The 18949-nt window shown below is 42.4% G+C and overlaps 1 protein-coding gene across 1 annotated transcript in view; it reads right to left on the bottom strand.

Moving 5' to 3' along the window:
• Positions 1-17198, bottom strand: part of spred1 (sprouty related EVH1 domain containing 1) — a 32489-nt gene extending 15291 nt beyond the window's left edge. Inside the window, exons 1-2 of the mRNA XM_038728539.1 lie at positions 16340-17198; positions 4805-5069 (exon numbers count right to left, since the gene is read on the bottom strand). Coding sequence (XP_038584467.1) covers positions 4805-5069; positions 16340-16371 — 297 coding nt within the window. The 5' untranslated portion in view covers positions 16372-17198. The remainder of the gene's footprint in view (positions 1-4804; positions 5070-16339) is intronic.
• Between the last annotated feature and the right edge of the window lie 1751 nt (positions 17199-18949).

Here is an 18949-nt window from a genome sequence, read left to right as displayed (position 1 = left end):
AAGAAGGGGGGTTGAGTATGTTTTGGAGCCAGGCAGCCCAAGTGTGTGGCAGAGAGAGACTGTGTTTCCAAAGCCTATTATTAATCAGGGCTACTGGGCCGCCTCCCGGCCTTCCTCTAGGCAGATTAAATGAAATGAGAGACGGCCATTACAGTCTTTGAGGGTTTTTTTTCCTTCTTACAGACGTGCACGAGAGGTGGCTTTATGTGGTGTGAATGTGTGAGCGTGCGCATTGGCGAGCTGCGTGAGAGAATGCGCAAGTGCAGGAGCCGGTGTGATGAAAAGTTCAGTGACCCAAGCACCACACTGTGCATCTTTGCAGCGCAAACGCCTTGTCGGAGGATAATGCTCACGAACCAATACTCGACAACTGAAAGCAGATGGCACCGTTTCCCCGTCGATCTGGACATGCAGTCAACATGCACGCTTTAAGGGGCTGATATGGGGCAGCTGTGTGAGAGGTTGATGACATGTGATATGTGTGTCAGAGAGGGCGCACACAGGTCTACATTTCATTGTGAATGTCTGAGTGAGATACTTTTTTTTTTTTGTTGTTGTTTTTTTTTTTGCACACACTCTGTAGCAAGTCCTTTTTCTGCATGCGGAAGATCGCACAATATCTGCCCTCGTGTCACTGTTGCGAACATGCTTCCCCAAGAAATGGAGGGTCAAAGGTTCAGCCTGTGTGATTACCCAGAGCCAGTGGATGAGGGGAGGGAAGACGAGAGGGATGGATGTGAGGAGGATACGGTGGCAAGGAAAAGAGAGGCGGCGGCGGGGTGGGGGTGTGCCTTTGGGGCTGATTGTGGAGGCGAGACTGAATGGAGCCGGAGCAGGAAAGGTGAGCGCACAGCGAGGCCAACAGAGGAGGAAGTATCACAGTTGCATGGAAGGACGATACTTAACACCGCATTCCACGCTGTGTTCAGAGAAAAGAGAGGAGGAGAGACTGAAACGGAATAGACGCTGGAGATGTTAGAGGAGGAGAGGGACGGAGGCAGAGACAGGCAGAGGTGAGACGTGCAGAGAGTAGTGAAGAGATAGCGTAGAGAGAGCGGAAATGGGGGAAGATAGAGACGTACACACAAGAAACCAAGAGGGAGAAATCAGGCGACAATGTATGAACACTGCTTTTGCCCCTTTAGAATTGTAATTACCTATAATCACTTCCAATAACAATGCTTGGAATATAGATACAGAAGCATGAAAGATGGTATGCAATAATATTTAAGCACTGACTTTTGAAGGCTTGGTAAGAGGCATTGGTTAAAGTTGAGACCAGTTTTCCCCCTCACCCAAGACTTACAGGTAAAAAAAAATTAAAACAACTAGCAAGGATGAGTCAAAACCAAATCAAACGACAAGGTTAAAAAGAAGAAATAAACAACTGTATCAAGCGGGACTTTGTCCTAAGAAAGTGCTTAGAGTAAGACTGGACTACACCGCATTCACAGCTGCATCAATCACCGGGATTCAAAGACTACGAACAACAGGATGCGAGGTGAGAGCTAAGCCAAGAGATTTCTCATAATCCGAGAGCCAGTATGGTAAGTAATCATCAACCAATCAGCTCTGTAGTTTTTAAGAGTGTCAGAGAATAAGAGTGAAGGGGAGCGAGGGAGAGAGAGAGGCAGGGCGGCAAGGAGGAGAGTGATTGGTAGCTATATGGAGAGCCAGCTGAGTCATCACCAGTACACTCTGTGCCGCATCACTGCGCTTATAGACAGATCCCCTCCACCTCTTCCGTCTATCTGGCTCCACCTCTGTTTCCTGCTCTTTGACCACACACACACACACACACACACACACACACACACACACACTCTCTTTCCCTGATTCATCTCATATCTCATGCACCACAATTACCTCATTTCTACCAGCCAAAATCGTGCCTTTGTGATTTCAAAATAACTGCATCTCTGATCTGTTTTCCTCTGTCTAGCTCAGGTTCCTGTCAGGGATAGGGTGGGGGGGTGGGGGGTGTCATTGTTTTTTCCTTTTCTGTCCATTTCTGGCTGAATTAAAAACACTGAAATTATATCCCTTAAGATGACAAAGAAATACATCTAAATCGCGGAACTGCATTTTCCTTTTTTGTGTTTTTTAGATAAAACAAATCAAACAGTCTTTCAAACATTTAGGAGCTCGTCCCTAGGCCTCCCTTTTCTGTTTCCAACATCCCTCATACAACATAATTATGGTCTTTCATTTACTTCTGAAATCAAAACACTGATGTTACTGTTTTAGACAACACTGTGGAGACATGTACTGATATTGCCCTGCATTTTTGTTTTTTCGACTGGCAGACATCTTATGTGGTTTTGTCTGTTGCTGTTGTTTTCATGGACATCACTCTGCCTCTCCTATTCTGATGCCCCCAGACTGTCGGTGGCACCATGGCACTGGGTGGCATCCCGACAGACCTACATATGGCTGGGTGTTTGTTGTGGTGGCTGGGGGTGGACTCTGGCGGTGATAGGGGTGTTTTACCACATCCCAGAAGAGTTGCCGGGGTCTCTGAGCCATGTCTATACCCTGTCTGAACAACAGCATTCCCGGCACACCCTTTCCTGTGCCACACACACACGCTTGGATAGCAACACACAAAAGCACAAACACGGCGTAAACACACAACACACATAAAATGTGTTTAGTCAAAGAAGATAAAAAAAAGGTGATTTAGACGCCCTGCTGTAACAAGCCTCTAATGGTGGATGCCAGACTCTGTACATTATGGTGGCCTTGTGGGTCTCCTGACATCTGACAGACAGTTTTCTCTCCCAAACACACAGATTTACACTCTCATTATCACAGACCAGGATTATTCTTGTACATCTACTGGATCTGCTTTACATCTACAACACAGAATGAGTCTGTGGCAAGAAGCTTGTGAGCTTTACAGCAACTCCAGCAAAAGCCATAATACTACAGAAACAGAGGAGACAGGATGACCATGCAGTTTGCTGGTTATGTGTTTGTATGTGTAGATGTTCCATATGGTGCCAAAAATGTGTGTAAAAATTTAAATAAAAAGTCAAAGTGGAGCATGGCAGGTGAGGTCTTTTTTTGCTGTGTAGGATATCTCGCTATCTCTAAATGTAGCCCTGTACTGGTTTTACTGCGCCTACTGACAAACTGTGGTTGTAAAGGATAACTATTTGTTGATGAGACAGAAATATAATTTTCTTTTCTTTTTTATTTTGTTGAATTTAAAATCTACCAAAAGAAAGTCCATTGACCCTCGACTCTGCCCATCGTTGATAGCGATATGCTATTATACTGTGTGGCTGCAGACCCAGCTGCACCCATGTCAAAATACAGTGCCTACAAAGATTTTCGAAAGAAAACCTTCAATTCATTATCGTATGGTAATTGCTCAGTTTGTAGACTTTCAAATATTTTACACTAGAGCTGAAACTAGTCGTTAATTTATCGATTAGCTGTTTGACAGAAAATTTATCAACAGCTATTTTAGTAATGAATTGTTAGTTTTGACAAATTTTTCAAGCAAATTTCCTCAAATGTGAAGATGCGTTTCTCAATAAATGTCTTGTTGAATATTTTCAACTCAAGCGAGAAATTCGCATGACGCTGAGTCGCGATAGCCTATCAATGTTGAGATTGTCCGTACTTCACCGACAGCTTCAGAGCGTTGTGTGAAGAGGGCCAGGCTTCACTCGAGCTTCTCAGCAGCTAGATTCCGTGCACATCCGGTTCCAGTGTTGTTTGGGTCATTTGGCACTACTTCATATTTATCAAAAAAACGGACAAAATGGGACATTGCTGGGAGAAAAGAAAGCGAGGAGGTTGAACTACCTGTGAGGTCAGAAAACATGTGTATGTAACTTTATTCTAGCTATTGTTGTACTTTACTGTGACCAAGTTAGCATAGCATAGCCCTGATCGATCCAAACTCCATTCAGAAAAAAAAACATTTTAGAAGTTGTTGTTCTGCTGTCTTGCTAATAGACATGACAAAGCATGAATTCATATGTTTAACAAATCTGCATCATACTGTAGTTATTTCGGCATCAGTTTGATCCGTTTATTGCAATTTAATCATAGCAAAATGTTTCCTTTGGGTTCATACAGCTGTAGTAATGGCGAGTTGTGTTTATTCGCGTTATCGCGTTGTGTGTGAACACTCCAGGGATGTCCACCGATAAAACCCACGTGAGGAAAGCGTTGTGTGGATTAAATTCGCGTTTGGTCTGAATGCACAGTTAGAATAACCAGAGACATATTTTTCTGGCTTAATTTACTGAGACATACAGTCTTTACATTACACATCTAAAAAGAGGAAATGCTAATAAAGAAAATGGGCAACTACTCGTGTACTCATGGAAAACCAGAATGAGTGTGAATTTCCAGCCCATATTCCATCATCCAGGGTCCCTCTCTCTTGCTCTTTGTGCATTTCCCACATCCCTCATCCCACATTCTTTGCTCCTGAGTAATCTGCCCTTCTCCCTGATGATATCATCATGCATCACAGCGTCACGCAGTTCGCTCCTATTTTCAGATACCTGCGCCATGGAGGAAAGCCAAACAACCACTTCCTGTGTGAGTGTGTGAGAGTGAGACAGAGCGAGGGGAGTCTGGTGAAAGGGGGGCTCAGGGTGATCTTATCCAAGAGAATGCACGATCTCTGCGTTTGCGCACCTGAGTGTGCATGTAAGAGAAGGAGTGACTAAATAACAGAGAAAGTAAACGCATCAATCTTAATCTGAGTGTATGCAACATAGCATAACCAAATACATTAAAAATAGGCTGTTTTAACATTATGAGCTAGAGATTCCCTTACCAATTTGTCCTTGAGCCTCTCGCCCTTGATGTGGAATTCCACAGCGGTGGGGCTGGGACTAGGGCTAGGGCTGGGACTGGGGCTACAGGGGCTGAGGTTGCTGCTGCTTCCTCCGCTGCCTCCACTGTGGGTGCTGCTGCTGTCCTCCGCCCGGCTGACCTTATAGACGGTGACACAACTAAGGCCTCCGCCCCCCAGGGGAAGCCACCCACCGCTGGAGTCATCCCGAGTCATGACCACTGCTCTCACACGTGCATAACTGTCACTGTGGAGGAGGAAGGGAGGAAGACAAGGAGTGTGGAAGGAAGAGGAAGAGAGGGAAAGAGCAAAAAAAAACAAACAATGCTTTTAGTGAACATAATCAGTAGTAATAAGCAGTTTAAACTTTTCCTAGAGGATCTTTTCTTGTGACCTTTTATATCACTTTGATTACAAAAACATCATCAAAAGTAGACATGAAATATCAGACCACATAATACAGCTGAACCGCAGCATAAACAAATCGCAGTACAGTACATGTGCGTGGAACGCTATACAAACAAACAGATAAGATAAAGCCAGGAGAGAGGTCTAAAATGTCTACATCACATTTGTCCTACAATTTGAGCACTTAAACAAAGTTCACCTCAACCAGAAGCTCTTACAAGCAACAAAACTAAAGACAGAATGTGAAGAAGCAAAGTCAAGAATTCAATTTTGGATTCAATGTATGTTTTGGTTTTAGCGCATGATATAACAGACTACTGGCTACGATTTCTCAAGTCTGAAGCCGTCGGTGTATGGTTAACCCCCGGCCAGAGGGTGACTGACCATGTGGCCAAGTTCAGGCTCTGCCCACTGGGGATTTACAACCTTTCCCCTAAAGCAGGTGGTTTCAAACCAGACAACTAATAACAGGGGCTCCAACTCACATCAACCTCTTTGAATTATGATGTAATACAAAGTAAGGCAGTGGTCTATAATACATAACATTAGTTTTACATAACATAAGTTTATACACAGCTGACATGAGACGGTATGTACAAAAATGCATAAAACTTCACTTTTTTTTTTTTCCCCCAGACATACAGCAACATAAACGCATGCATCGTCATTCAAATGTCAAACAGTCACAAACGGGAAAAAGGCTGACCAATCAAAATCTAAAAGTCTGTACTGAAGAAAGGGAACATGTCTACGACAATATCACAACCAAATGGATTGTACTTTGCTACATTAGACTGCATCACACCATACTTTGATTCTGACTATAACTGTATAGTAAATTATACATCATAATTTTACATCACTCATTCTATTTTTTTCTCCCACACCCTTTTGCCTCTCTGTCCCTTTACTTGGAATCAGATGTTTCCCTGATTAGATAACACAGAGTGCACTGGGCCACCGGAAATGACAAAGGTCAGGATGTGCTGAGGGCAGCATTTTGCAGAAACTCCTAGTAAGATATTAAAGACAGGGGAAGATCTGAGAGCTGACAGAAACAGGTAAAGCAAGTAAAGAATATGACCGCCGGATGTCTTCCGGTGACATATTGCTCTCTGGCTGACGTCCGGGTTGACCAATAAGGATGACATCACAGGGTCCCACACATTTGGTAAAGAATTTCTTCTCTGAAAGTGATTAAGGGAGGGAAATGCCACTAACTGACAACATGTAATATATTACACAGTTAACAAGTAGCTGCTGGTGCTCGACAAGAAGAATTGTTGCGTCCTTCCCCCTTACTTGCTCCCCCTCTCTAAATCGTGGCCTACTCAATAAGGCTAACCTTTGGCCTCCCGCCTTCCACACCCTTGGCAAATGGCAGTGCCCAGGTTTTTGGTTAGTAATTAATCTAAGAGCCACTGAGCATTAAATCTGAAGCCATTCGTTTCTTCATGTGAATGCTTTGATATCCTGGCACCTGGTAATAGTTGACTAAAGTTCCACTCAAAGGACTGATGAGCATGATAAATACGAGCAACTCAAAAAATAAACAAACCGACAAAACAGACTTAAATCCGGCTAATTCTGGTCTGTTCAGAGAGAGAGACACACACACACACACACACACACACACACCAGCCTTTTCCAGACAAATTTACTTTAGCAATTTCTGCATAAATTACTTTATAGCAAATTTCAGCTCATTGTTTAGCTGTCGGGCAACTTTACTATTTTGGTTCCCTCAGACACAGCTGTTTTCAGCAACAACAACAAAAAAGAAAAGCCCACTGTACACTATCTGCTCATCACCAAACAGCAGACAGACACAGTTAGTGACTAACCGGTGAACATAGTGGAGAATTTAGCAGCTATAGAGCCTGATATTTACCTCACGAGTGGGTAGAGACCAACTACAGAGCTAAAAGAATATGAATATTGGACTTACATTCATCAGGTGGACAGAAACACGACTCCAAATGAAAGCTAACGTTGCGCCATAACTGCTGGATGTAAATATAAGCAACTTTTTGCTAAGAACTTTGCCATATTAAATTAAAAGGTGATATGTCAATGATGTGTAAACGACTTCTTTCTGCCTATGCCAACTGGCAACAAGAATCCGTTATCCCATTAATCCTTTCGTCAGACCAAATGGCTATCAAATCCTTCAACGATATTAAATTTGGTAGAGCTGTGCACACTCTGTTGATGCCTTGCCAATCTGTCTTTATTCTCAGCAAGCCTCGTCAGTCACAGGGCAAACAAAAGTGGAAAACATTGGAAGTCTTTTACTTGTTATTATAACCATCATAATTCCAAGGGCATTTTCAAATATCATGTTGTGATTTTTTTCCTGCCACATAATGACTAAACTGATCCAAAAATAAGTAAATATTCTGCCAATCTCATAAATATGAGCAGATAATAACAAATAGTAGGGATGGACAATAACAGATCCAGAATTTACAAACATTATGAATCTCCTAAATGTTCTCATATCAACTGTCAGTTTTCTCTCTAATGCGCTGTCCCAGAGCTTAAACTGTAACTGGTCGTGGGAGGCTAACACAAAAACACAACCAACTTCCCCCTTGCAGCCTCCTTTTCTGGTTGCGCCTCATAGCGGTGCCGCAGAAGAAGGCTAATGCATAACCTTACATGAGAACCCCTGCCACAGCAGAAAAAAGCTTTTTTTAGCAGTATAACGGGCAGTAAAAGAGGGAAATACTGCTGCTGTTACACCCCTCTACGGCCCCCAATAAAGGATGTGGGTGATGGGTGCAGGAGCGGCTGTCAGTCAGGCAGGGGTCCCTGGGGTGAACAGAAGGCAGGCGGTGGTGTCGCTCAGCCATGACCAGGGCACAATGACCAAGGCCTGACCCTTCAGACCCACCATCACACACATGCCAGCAACCATGACACTCACAGGGAGGGGGGCTGGACCCAGAGAGGAAGTTAAGTGGACTGTGCATACGTGCATTTTTGCATCTAGCTCAAAACACCCAAGTCAACTTTGTTTTAGGTCATGGTTTAGTCATGGTCAATAATTAAAATCAATCACCACAGTACACTTCTGAAACCTGCAGACCAACAACGAAACTCAACTCAACCAAGAACAAAATGATTTAAACTAAGCTAAAACTAAATCAACTAATTCAAACTAAATCATTCAATCATTCACAAAAAAGGGAATTTTAAAGGTCCCATCGGCTCCTCTTCTTCTCTCTAATATAAAAATCTTTCCTTTCTTTCAGTAAAAACAGTAAGCAAAAAGATATTTGAGCGCAATCTGCTGCAACACACACACACACACACACACACACACGAGAGTAGGATGGTGGAGACAAAAGCCTGGCCTCCACGCCCCTTGCTGGGAGCACACAGTCGACTGGACACACACAATTGAGAGCGGAAGCAGATCAGCTGGCCTGGGTTTTTGAGCAAGGGGGAGTGGGGGGGGAGATAGAGAGAAAGGAGCCCCCCCCCACACACACAACACACACACACACACACACACCATTCCAAATTATTCCAACTTATTCTGCTGGATGACTGACTTCATTTCCGACCAAAAGCAGGAGAGAAAAAACGAAGGGAGGGGTGAGAGTGTAAGAGGACTGCGGGGGGAGGCGGAGGAGGAGGTGGCTGTGGATGGGAACAGGGTGGAGACCAAGGTGACAGTCAATAGCTCCTGCATGCATTTGAATATGGCCTTTTCTATTCATTAAAAAGGATGGGCAAATGCTTTTTATGGCATCTATAAATGCACAATAAGAGAATTAACAGTATCTTACTATTTCAGTCAAAAGAGAGAGCACACAACACCATAACTTAAATTAGAATTCAGCTTCCACTTGAAATAAATTGTAAGAAGATAAGAGACGGCGTGATGAGGGAGCACGTGCAGACCAGGCAGGCCGGGGGCCTCGAGGCCGGCTGCTCCAGTGTATGGCGGAGAAGGGGGATCCTGGGACAACCATTTCCTAAGTTGACAAAGTGGCCGTTTGTCTGCTGCTCCGGCCCATGGCTCACTGGGCTCCAGCATGCCATCATGCTTTGCTCCTGTCTCAGCCTTAGGCTTCCCAACCCAGAGGAGAGTGGTGGAGGGGAGGCGAGGACAGGAGTATGGCAGTGGTGGTGGAGGGGTATTGAAAGAAAGACAGGAGAGGGAGAAGAAGGGAAGGATGAGAAGGAAGAGGAGGAGTGCAGGAGAGGAGAGGAAAGAGAGAAAGGATGTGGCCTGAGCCCTGGGTGCTCGCCAAGTCACCCTCCCTTTCCTCCGCTCCATCTCCCCCTTCTACCCAACCCCTCCCTGGCTGCCTCTCTCTACACAATGGCCGCTTCTCTGCTGAAATTTCACGTTATTGGATCCCGGGCCTGGAGTTTTGTCCTCCCACAATGTCCAGGCAGCGGAGCATGCTGCAGGGGAGACACACTCTGCAAGCTAAAAGCTGGAAAACCATTCCTCCTTTCATTAGCATCAGAAAAGGGGAGAAAAAGTCCCCCTCACCAACCTACCCCTTTTTTTCCATCACCCCCTTTCCTCCCCATCTCTCCCCTGTATCAAAACCGGAGGGAGGCTGTCAAGCTCGGTCAAGCTCCACTAGAACACTTTGGTTTGTAGGACTTCTGAGGAGGGGGGAATCATTAAAATATCATTGGGAAAATAAACACAAGCTACTTATTCCAATCCGATTCTATAGATTATCCTCCAAAAGGAAAGCAATCACTAGGAAAGCAGAGAGGGGAGCGGAAGATGGTGTGAAAATCTACTCTAGGTGTGACTTATTCTCTATACTTACTAAATTATGTGGCTATCTTCAACAGCTGTTTTTATAGACAAAATGCGCTACTTTTACATTTCCTTAAGCTAGCCTTACCTAAAATGCAAGTCTTGATGTATTCAATGTAGATCTACTTGCCCAAAGATGTACACAGGTTCAAGGTTTGTAGATATAAAGTAGCAGAAAAGTATGCAATATTTGAATTATTTGAATGAAAAAAAAAAGTAATCCGGCATAATATTTCCCTCCAAAACATACATCTCGAGTAACAAATGGCAACTGGGTGCTAAAGTTGTAAGAGGATAAAGTGGAGCAGTTTTCTTCACTGCGATCACGCCTCATTGAAGAAATGAATAACATGCAATCTGGGACTCGACCGTCGATTCCAGCAGTGCATCTAATCTGAATGGTGCAAACTAGCTGGCCAATTAGCCACGGTTCAAATCCCCTAAATAACCAGTGGCAAACTCAAGGGCACGGACATACCCAAAACAAACACCAACATGACCCAACATGGATGCAGTGCAAATTATGACATAAGGCCAGAACAAGACACTTTTGAAGGGGCTGTCTGTTGGCCATTAATAAAAGACAATGCCTGCAAGAAACACCAACAGGCAGCCAGCATCGCAAGCCTGCTACATTAGCTGCAGTGAAAACTAAAACGTTGGCTATAGAAAGAGAAGTGAAAGAGAAATTTGCCCTATCTCCTCTCAACACCTCAGGCTGCTGGTGACTCATCTCCCTCACAAGAACATTCAGCTTAGCTACCAACTGACTCAGGGAAAAAAAAAAAAAAAAAAAAAAACACAGAACAAGTCTACTCTGCTGCTGCACCACACAGCAAAGCTACACTTCAAATTTATCACCACCCTTTCATAGAAACACCACCTAATATGATGACAAATTAACTGATCATCACACTTATGGAAGGATCCGTCACAGACAGCAGTTACAGGGTCAAATTAGCCTGTAGCCCAAATCAAAGATAGACTTACACCAGCAAATGAATGTCAAATCTGCTCACTCATGACAGCGTTTCTAACACTGATTTTCTAACCAACCCCTCTATTACTGGATTGGGCCTGTGACCCCAACAACAATGTTCTAGGTGCCGCTGCGCCGTGGCACTATAAATGAAAAGAATCCCATATGTGTATCAAATGCCAAAAAACTATTCTCAAACATCAATCAAAGCCACATATTGAGATGATCTTAATTTGAACCACAAGCATTTAGAAAATTAAAACCTTGTGCTTGCCATTACCAAAACAAAAAAAAAAGAAAGAAGGAGGAACCACAAATTTGGACTGCTACGGCGTCTCTGGTCTTCTTTGATGTAAGAGTAGTCCCCAGGGACTGAGCGTCTACTCGTCAGTTACTCCGAAACCAAGGGGGAGACGGGAAGCTGAGGGAACAAGGCAGCCATCTAGCTGTGGGAGAAACCATCAATACATCTCAGGAGCAACTTGGGAAGGACAAACCGCCAAACCATGATGATGGCCCATGGATGTAAAGAGAAACTGCTATGACAAGTTGTAAACCATCACAGCATGCCCCGTTTGTGGGATCATCATAACATTATCATCACCATTAGAAACCAACAGATTAGTGCATCTTGAAAATGAATTAGATTCACATTCAAGCAGCTTTTTATTGAATCTCGGTCTTTAAGATTAGGAGGAATCAAAAAAAACAAAACAAAAAATTACTACCCAATAAACGTCTGTTCCAAATTCTAAATATAGCCACTCGACAGAACAAAATCTATCAAAAGTTACTGAGCAGATAAAAATATGTTCTTACAGGCCTCCAATATTAATTATTTTTGAAAACATAAAGCCATGTTTGCTTAAATTCTCTCATCTGGGATACGGGCCTATCTTTCCCAAAAACACATACACATGCCAAATGTTCCCAGAGAAATAAACACACATAAGTGTGTGCGCACAGACGCACACCCAGAAACCCCTTCCTGTTTTCAAAGTGTTTGGAAACTCAATCAAAGACACAAGGTTTAGGATTTACATCTGTGCCCTTTTATGTCTGTGGCCTCACAGGAAAGAACCATCTCAGCCCAGCTGCAGCAAAGAGCTCGCAACAAGGCCCAGCCTTCATGCTCCCGCATGCAGCACAACTGAAAACAATATCCACAATTCAGACACTTAGTGCTAAAAGCACTTCTTAAAGGCATTGAGATATGGTCTGTGAACATCAGAGGAGCTTCTTGACAAAGAAATAAAGACAAGCCTGCTATCTGGATGTTGTGATGAAGACACAAACAAAGTGTTTTTTAGTTTAGGCTTCACAGCCTTCATACACAGCATGCGTCCATACCAGGTCTTTGTCTTACGAGTAAGACCATTTATTTGAAATATGTTCTAAATACATTGCTGACATTTACGCCAGTTTATGCTTGCTCCTAAAATACTTGAAGAGGAAATGAAAATTATAAGAGGGAAGTGGCTTGGGTTTAAAATACACAGAATCCAAGCCTAAATCTGGCCATGGGAATGGAACAGTCCACCACTATACAAGGCCTGTTCAGTTTGTTGGCGTGTCTCAGTTACAGACCGTCCAAGCCCTCTAGTTATACAGAGGATCATTGTCATTAATCACACAAACAATATGACAGCTTCTAACAGAACAAGAAGACAGCGGGGTAGAAATGTTCTATATGCAAAATAACTTAGTATTATGCAATTTTTCATATTAATTAAATAAGGTGAGAGATTTCATGTAAAGACACTTTACTATATATAGATGTATACCTAAATCTAAAATGAGAGCATGCTTAGCAATCAGTAAAGTAAAATGCTGTGTGCCCTTCTGTATATTCATCAAATAATACATGCCAATAGTCTCTGTAAACCACTGTGGTCAGTCACAAGCAACACTTCCCCAAAAGAACGCAGAAGCAAAACCAAAGATGTGTTCAGCTCAGCAGACTTTGTCAAAAGGTAAGCCTATAGCTTAAGACTAGTTCAGCTACTAAAGCTAAGTGTACACGGAGATCACATCTAACAACTGGCAATAACAGCAAATAATACTACCTATAAAAAAGGGTCCAGGAAATTATTTAGCTTAACATAAGGGCCCACAGGATATGGGCAATTACCCAGGCCATAAAGCACCAGCCCTAACAGCTGAAGTAGCTGTCTCCCTTTGTCGTTTCAGGACATGATGGGGGTGGTTTAGGAGGAATGTGTTTGGAAAGCTCTGCAACAGGAATGGGAGTGCAAAACAGCCCTCAGGTGATAAGATCATGACACCCATATTGCAGATAAAATGCTGAGCTGTCAAATCAATCACACAGATAGGAAGAGGACGCAGAGAGAGGAATCACTGAGGATCACCTGACTGGCAACAGACAATACCACAGAACTGCAGGAATCTAAAACAACAAGGCCATTACCCTATACATGTTCAATGGAATATAGAGGCAACAGACCTGAAAATGTGACTCATGTTTCTGTAGGCCCTCAAACTAAAATCTACAAGATGACCTGCTTGATTTTTTTTTTCTTATGGTATGGATTGAGGAAAGACAAAGAAGCCTCTCTTTGTCAAATTTTATCCTATTATAAACCTCTAGTTTAGAATCCAGAAATGCAATGTAAAAACAAGCTGTTCACATGTATACAATAAACAAACAAAAAAAAGAATATCTACAGTACACAGATAAAACAGGTGCCAGCACAGTGCACCTCAACAGACTACCGCCTTGGTTGAGATAAATATTTTAGATGAACATGACATTCAGCAGAGAGGCTGCTTGCACATACTTTCATAAATCTCCCACTTCTCCCAGTATGACCATAGTCTCTGTCTGCAAAATTCACATTAGCCTTTACACCGCACCGCTCCACAACGACACACGTCCCAGAGCAGACGCAATCCAAAATCTGACAAGGCTTTATGTGCTTTCTTGTCATTTTAGCCTTGCGAACATAGTTGCACCAAGGCCAAGTAACATGTTCTCAGCAAAGGGTGTGCTGTGTGTACACCAGCTTGGCTTACCACCTATCATTGAGACCAAACCACTTCAGGACTATCTCTTCACGCATTTTTGGAAAATCTAATGTTTACAATGAAGGCTACAGGGGAACAGAGACATTTTTCCTGAATTACGAAGCATAACATCAAAAGATAACCAGGATTTAAATTAACAATATCCATCTATTAAATGAAAAGGCAGGTTGATGATTTTTTAGGATTTAGCAAGTGACTCATCAAAGATCTGAATTTATCTTATAAAAGGAAGAGAGCATAATGTCACAATGTAAAAAGGGACACACTGTGAAAAACATTTTGATTATTCATGATGCTAAAAAAACAAGACACAAAATCAGATTTTTGTGAATAGTGTGTCATTAGGAAGGTGAATATTAAGAAGACTCTCTTGAGCAAAAATAAATGGCTCAAGCAATGTTCTGTATTCTGTTCACTCCATTACTATGAATCACACAACAGCCAGAAAGGCGGTGGAATCATAGCAACAATGTTTGGATCACTTCGCCATCTTAGCTGTTGTCATCATGCAGTGTGGAACAAACTCAGCATATACTGAAGCTTGCACAACATCGATCATCTGTAGCCTATGGCAGTAGCTCCCAAAGTGGGACCTGGGGGGCCTCGAGGAGTCCCTGAGGTTACCACAGCAGGGAGTCCCAGCTAATTCAGGGATTGTTTAATTTCACTGTAATTTCTCTCACTGGAGGTTAATATGATGAGAAAATGTATTCAGATGACTGCTCCAATGAGAGGTTACACCGTTCAAATTAGCATTATTCCACAATTTTAATCTAAACTGCAAAAATCAGCTTACATAAAAAAAAAAAAACTAAAACAATATTCATCAATAGAGGGCTTGCAGTTTAAATGCAATCTTTTTTGATGTAAGGTTGGGGGGGGGGGGGGGGGGGCACTCCTTGACATATTAAATAAAAATGCAGAAGTGTACTTAAAGGACAAAGCCTCCATGCATTAAATCAATCTTAACCTTATAAAAGGGCAGAGAGATGAAATACGTTGGTACGTTTCGAACATTAAACCGTCACACTATAAATAGCTGAAAAGGCCATCTAACTTCCTCTGTGACAAATACATTATCAACGAAAACCCTCGGAGATGGTGAGCATGTGCTGCGCTTATGTAAAAAAAAAAATAAACGCCTTAATGGAGGAGCACTGGTGTTCATCTGCGTGATGCACTGTACAGTAAAGGCAGAAGAAGTGGCCATTGTGTGACCGCCGGTGCAATGCGAAACAGTGTACAGTGCTGTGAATGGGCAGGCAGGTACTTTATGAATGGAGGGGATCATGTGACCGCAGCACCTCCCGAAGCAGATATTTCTCACTGACTGTCAACAAGCGCACACAGGGGATCAGCCCATTAAAACAATAGCGAAATGCGACTTGAAATGGGCGCGACGTGTACAAATAACACCTCATATACAGATCACAATTCATGTCCGCGGTTTGTGGGGACTTGGGCGTGAATGCGACGCCTTTTTTAAAGCGTTTTTTTTATGAATGGGGATTGTGATATGTAAATGAGTGCGATTGAGAAAAAAAAAATGGCATCTTCAGCTTTTCAACGTTGACACTGCCGCAATCCGCTCGAAGGGTTTTTTTCATACACGAAAGGCTGGACTGAGATACAAACATGATCCGCACGATTTTTATCGATGATTATGTTCCGAAATCATGGCGGACAGCAGTTACATACAGATCTAGATTGTCACTATAACGCTATTCTGATCGTGATGCATTGCATAGACATGTATATAAAATCATAGTTACACTGGATTATTGCTGTGTATGTGTCTACGATGCGTGATCCCTCATAAACTGCCGTATAACTACCAAACCTATAAAGTAATAATATCCTGGGCATATACTTGTCAGGTTGAATCTATTACATTCACGCAACCATTAATATACTTACTGTGGCCTAATATGAATTATCATATCATACATGTTACTTAGTTTAATTATAAGACCAGAATTATTAAGGGCCTATGCCATTCCTTGTCAGACACTCTTCCTTTTAAGACTAATAATTTAATCCCTGGCGTACCTTTATATTAGTCTAGTAAACTAAAAAGATTATAAATCTGTTTTTGTTATTGTTGATATTAAGAAAGTAAGACGGTGAAACGCCGGCGTCGCTCGGTTAGAAATGTCATTGGGAACTGGTACTGCATAGCTCATTGAGGAAAGCGTGTGTTAATATCTGAAGATGTGCAAGTACATTACTATTGCAGCTGTGTGTTGTATATGTGAATGGGGAAAATGGATAAAGAGTAGCTGTTACTCACTCGTTGTTTGGATTTGTTGAATCTTCACTCATTTTTTTCCTCACGGGGATCCAAATCCTAGCAATAGCATCGACGACGCAGTCACGGCGGGATAAAATGCCACAAATATCACCATTTTCCTTCACATATAGAAATCACCCCTATTTTGGATGGTAAATAAACGATGCACGACGGGGCATGCCAGACTAAGCGTCCCTGTGAGAACCAAATGAAGCTAGCTTAACGTTAGCTTTGCTGGCTGGAACTAACGTTAAATCGCGAGGAGGATTGACAATCGTTGATTCATTTTATCCTCCCTGGAAGTAAAATCCGACCACAACAAATGGGCCATCGGCACCATCCTCTTCAACAAACACAGATCCCCGGTTTGCAAAACGTGAATAGATCCTCAGAAAATGTAGAAATTGTTGCAGACAATAATGTTTGGCAGGTTATTTATGGCTGGCTGTCGAGCATCCATTCGCCAACTTCAGGTCCAGGACAACACTTGAAAAAGCGCTGTGGAGCGTCGCTCCGTCAACGTGTCTGAGTTATTTGCAGTAAAGGCATCCAAAGCCGAAACCGGGTTCAACTGTTTTCAATATAAGTGCTGACGCGTAAAGTAAAAGCATCTAGAATTGAAATTTCCTTGCGAAGTTGGTGGACATCTGCTTTAATCGAACTCCATTTTCAACTCGGGGGGAATGAAACATCGGAAAACTGGGCGGATGTGTAGACCTTCGCTTGAGAAAATTAGATCCTTCCGCGACGTAGTAAAAACATAAGCATATTTTATCGCAAGAGTGTTAACTAGCACTTGATGTATCGTATCTCGTTAAAGAGTAACGTATATTGCGCTAAACTGCGTGCCCCTGTAGCCGTATGCAGTAAATTAGGAGTGTTTCGTTCCAAAGTTCACCTAAAGTAGTCCCCGCACTTCCCAAAAGAAGTTTCCCTTCAATCACGCATTGATACAAGAGGGAAGCGTCTGTGTGATAGCACGCAAAGTAGAAAATAATCTAGAGGAAGGACCTGGGCTGACACACACAGACTCGGCCATTAACAATTTCAGTAGTTTTCCTTCATTAAGCAGCTTTACCGCGATCGACTGCCCCCGAACCACTTTTTAAAATCTTGATGTAAAATTTTAGAGAAATGCTTTAAATCCCTTTCATGCTTTGTATTCCTATTTTAGAGCGGGTTTGTGTGTGTGTTTATTGTTCAGTTATAATACATACAGACACAGCTTCACACCAAAAAGTAAAGTGAAAGGCTGAGAAAAGGCTATACAGAAAAAGAGTGTATTTTCTGAAACACAAGTGGAATCTATTCTGAGGGCTAGTTTGAAATTGCAGTGTGCTATTGTTTCAGTAATGCAATAGCTGGTAGTGGTAAATAAAAAATGAGGCATGTGATTGACCTCCATCACTAAGCCATAAAGGGGGTTTTGAGCTTGCAAATGTGGATAAGGAGGGGACTAAAATGCATACAAGTAAGTCTACTCATATAGTTAAAAGCTGCCCCACCTTGCACCCCAAACCCACTCCAGGCTGCTGGAGCACCCTCCAAAATAAAACAACCTTAGAAACCACTAGAAAACTTCAAGTGTGCACCTATGAATCTTATTTGCAAATGTGTTAACAGCCTCGCAGAGTGAATTGGTGGCCTGGTTGCGTAAGATTTAAATGCTATTGGATTTCTGTGCTGTGAGGAATGGCAAGAGATCAGGCTAAATGATTCTGCCTGGTTGTCATAGTGACAGCATGTTGTGTGAGAAGTTTCTTTGTATGTCTCTGGCTTTCATAAAGCTTGTGCCACAGCCTTATGTTGCAGCCATATAAAACATCCCTCTGTGTCACTGTATATAGACAGCCCGTGCACACAGGACCCTCACATGCACAGCCCTGACACATATTGTATATTATATATATATTTTATATTATTATTATACTTTCTGTCTGAGGTGTGTACTGCTACCCTGATGACTGCCTGAGAACAAAGGGGAATTGTCTCTTCAGATTGTTTTCTCACCAAAAATACAGAAGGCCAGCCTGATATAAATGTTACAGGCGCTTATTTCCCAAAAAACAATCTGCATTTCTAAAAATTCTCAGATTGGTTAATCAGGTTAAAGAAAATCGTTCCTGACTGCATTTTACTAAATGTGGTCACTTGTCTTCACTTCTTCCTTTTTGAATTGGGTTACCATTGTCATGATCAAGCTTACAAGCCCAAATAAAGTGTCCCTTGTTTCAAATAGAGCAGAAAAAGCAATGACCATGAATTTTCCCACTGGCATGCTTGTATCCTTTAGAGTATTCAGAGTTCAGGAAGTCAGCCTTCTTTCTCATCTCACAAATGTGGATAGCCCTAGTGTATTTCCTGTGTTTTTCACACACTGAACACAGCACACTTACTTAAACACGGCAACAGGATGTTTAGCTAACAGAGGCATCCCTTGGCTTCCCTCACTAAGTGCAATCAGGGTCATCACAATTCTCTTTAAGATGGTAAACAAGCAAACATTCCTATATTGCCAACAAACAACCACAGAATAAAGGATGTGTTTAGCTCAACACAAACCTCATTCAGCAATCCAATTCAAACAGAACCTTACTTGACTTCCAGGAA

The sequence above is a fragment of the Micropterus salmoides genome, unplaced genomic scaffold (assembly GCF_014851395.1).
Source record: "Micropterus salmoides isolate LMB-PRFRI ecotype aquatic unplaced genomic scaffold, ASM1485139v1 Ms_hic_scaffold_19, whole genome shotgun sequence".
Taxonomy (NCBI): domain Eukaryota; kingdom Metazoa; phylum Chordata; class Actinopteri; order Centrarchiformes; family Centrarchidae; genus Micropterus; species Micropterus salmoides.
Note: the sequence above shows the minus strand (reverse complement) of the source record. Positions and strands in the feature narration are given on the sequence as shown.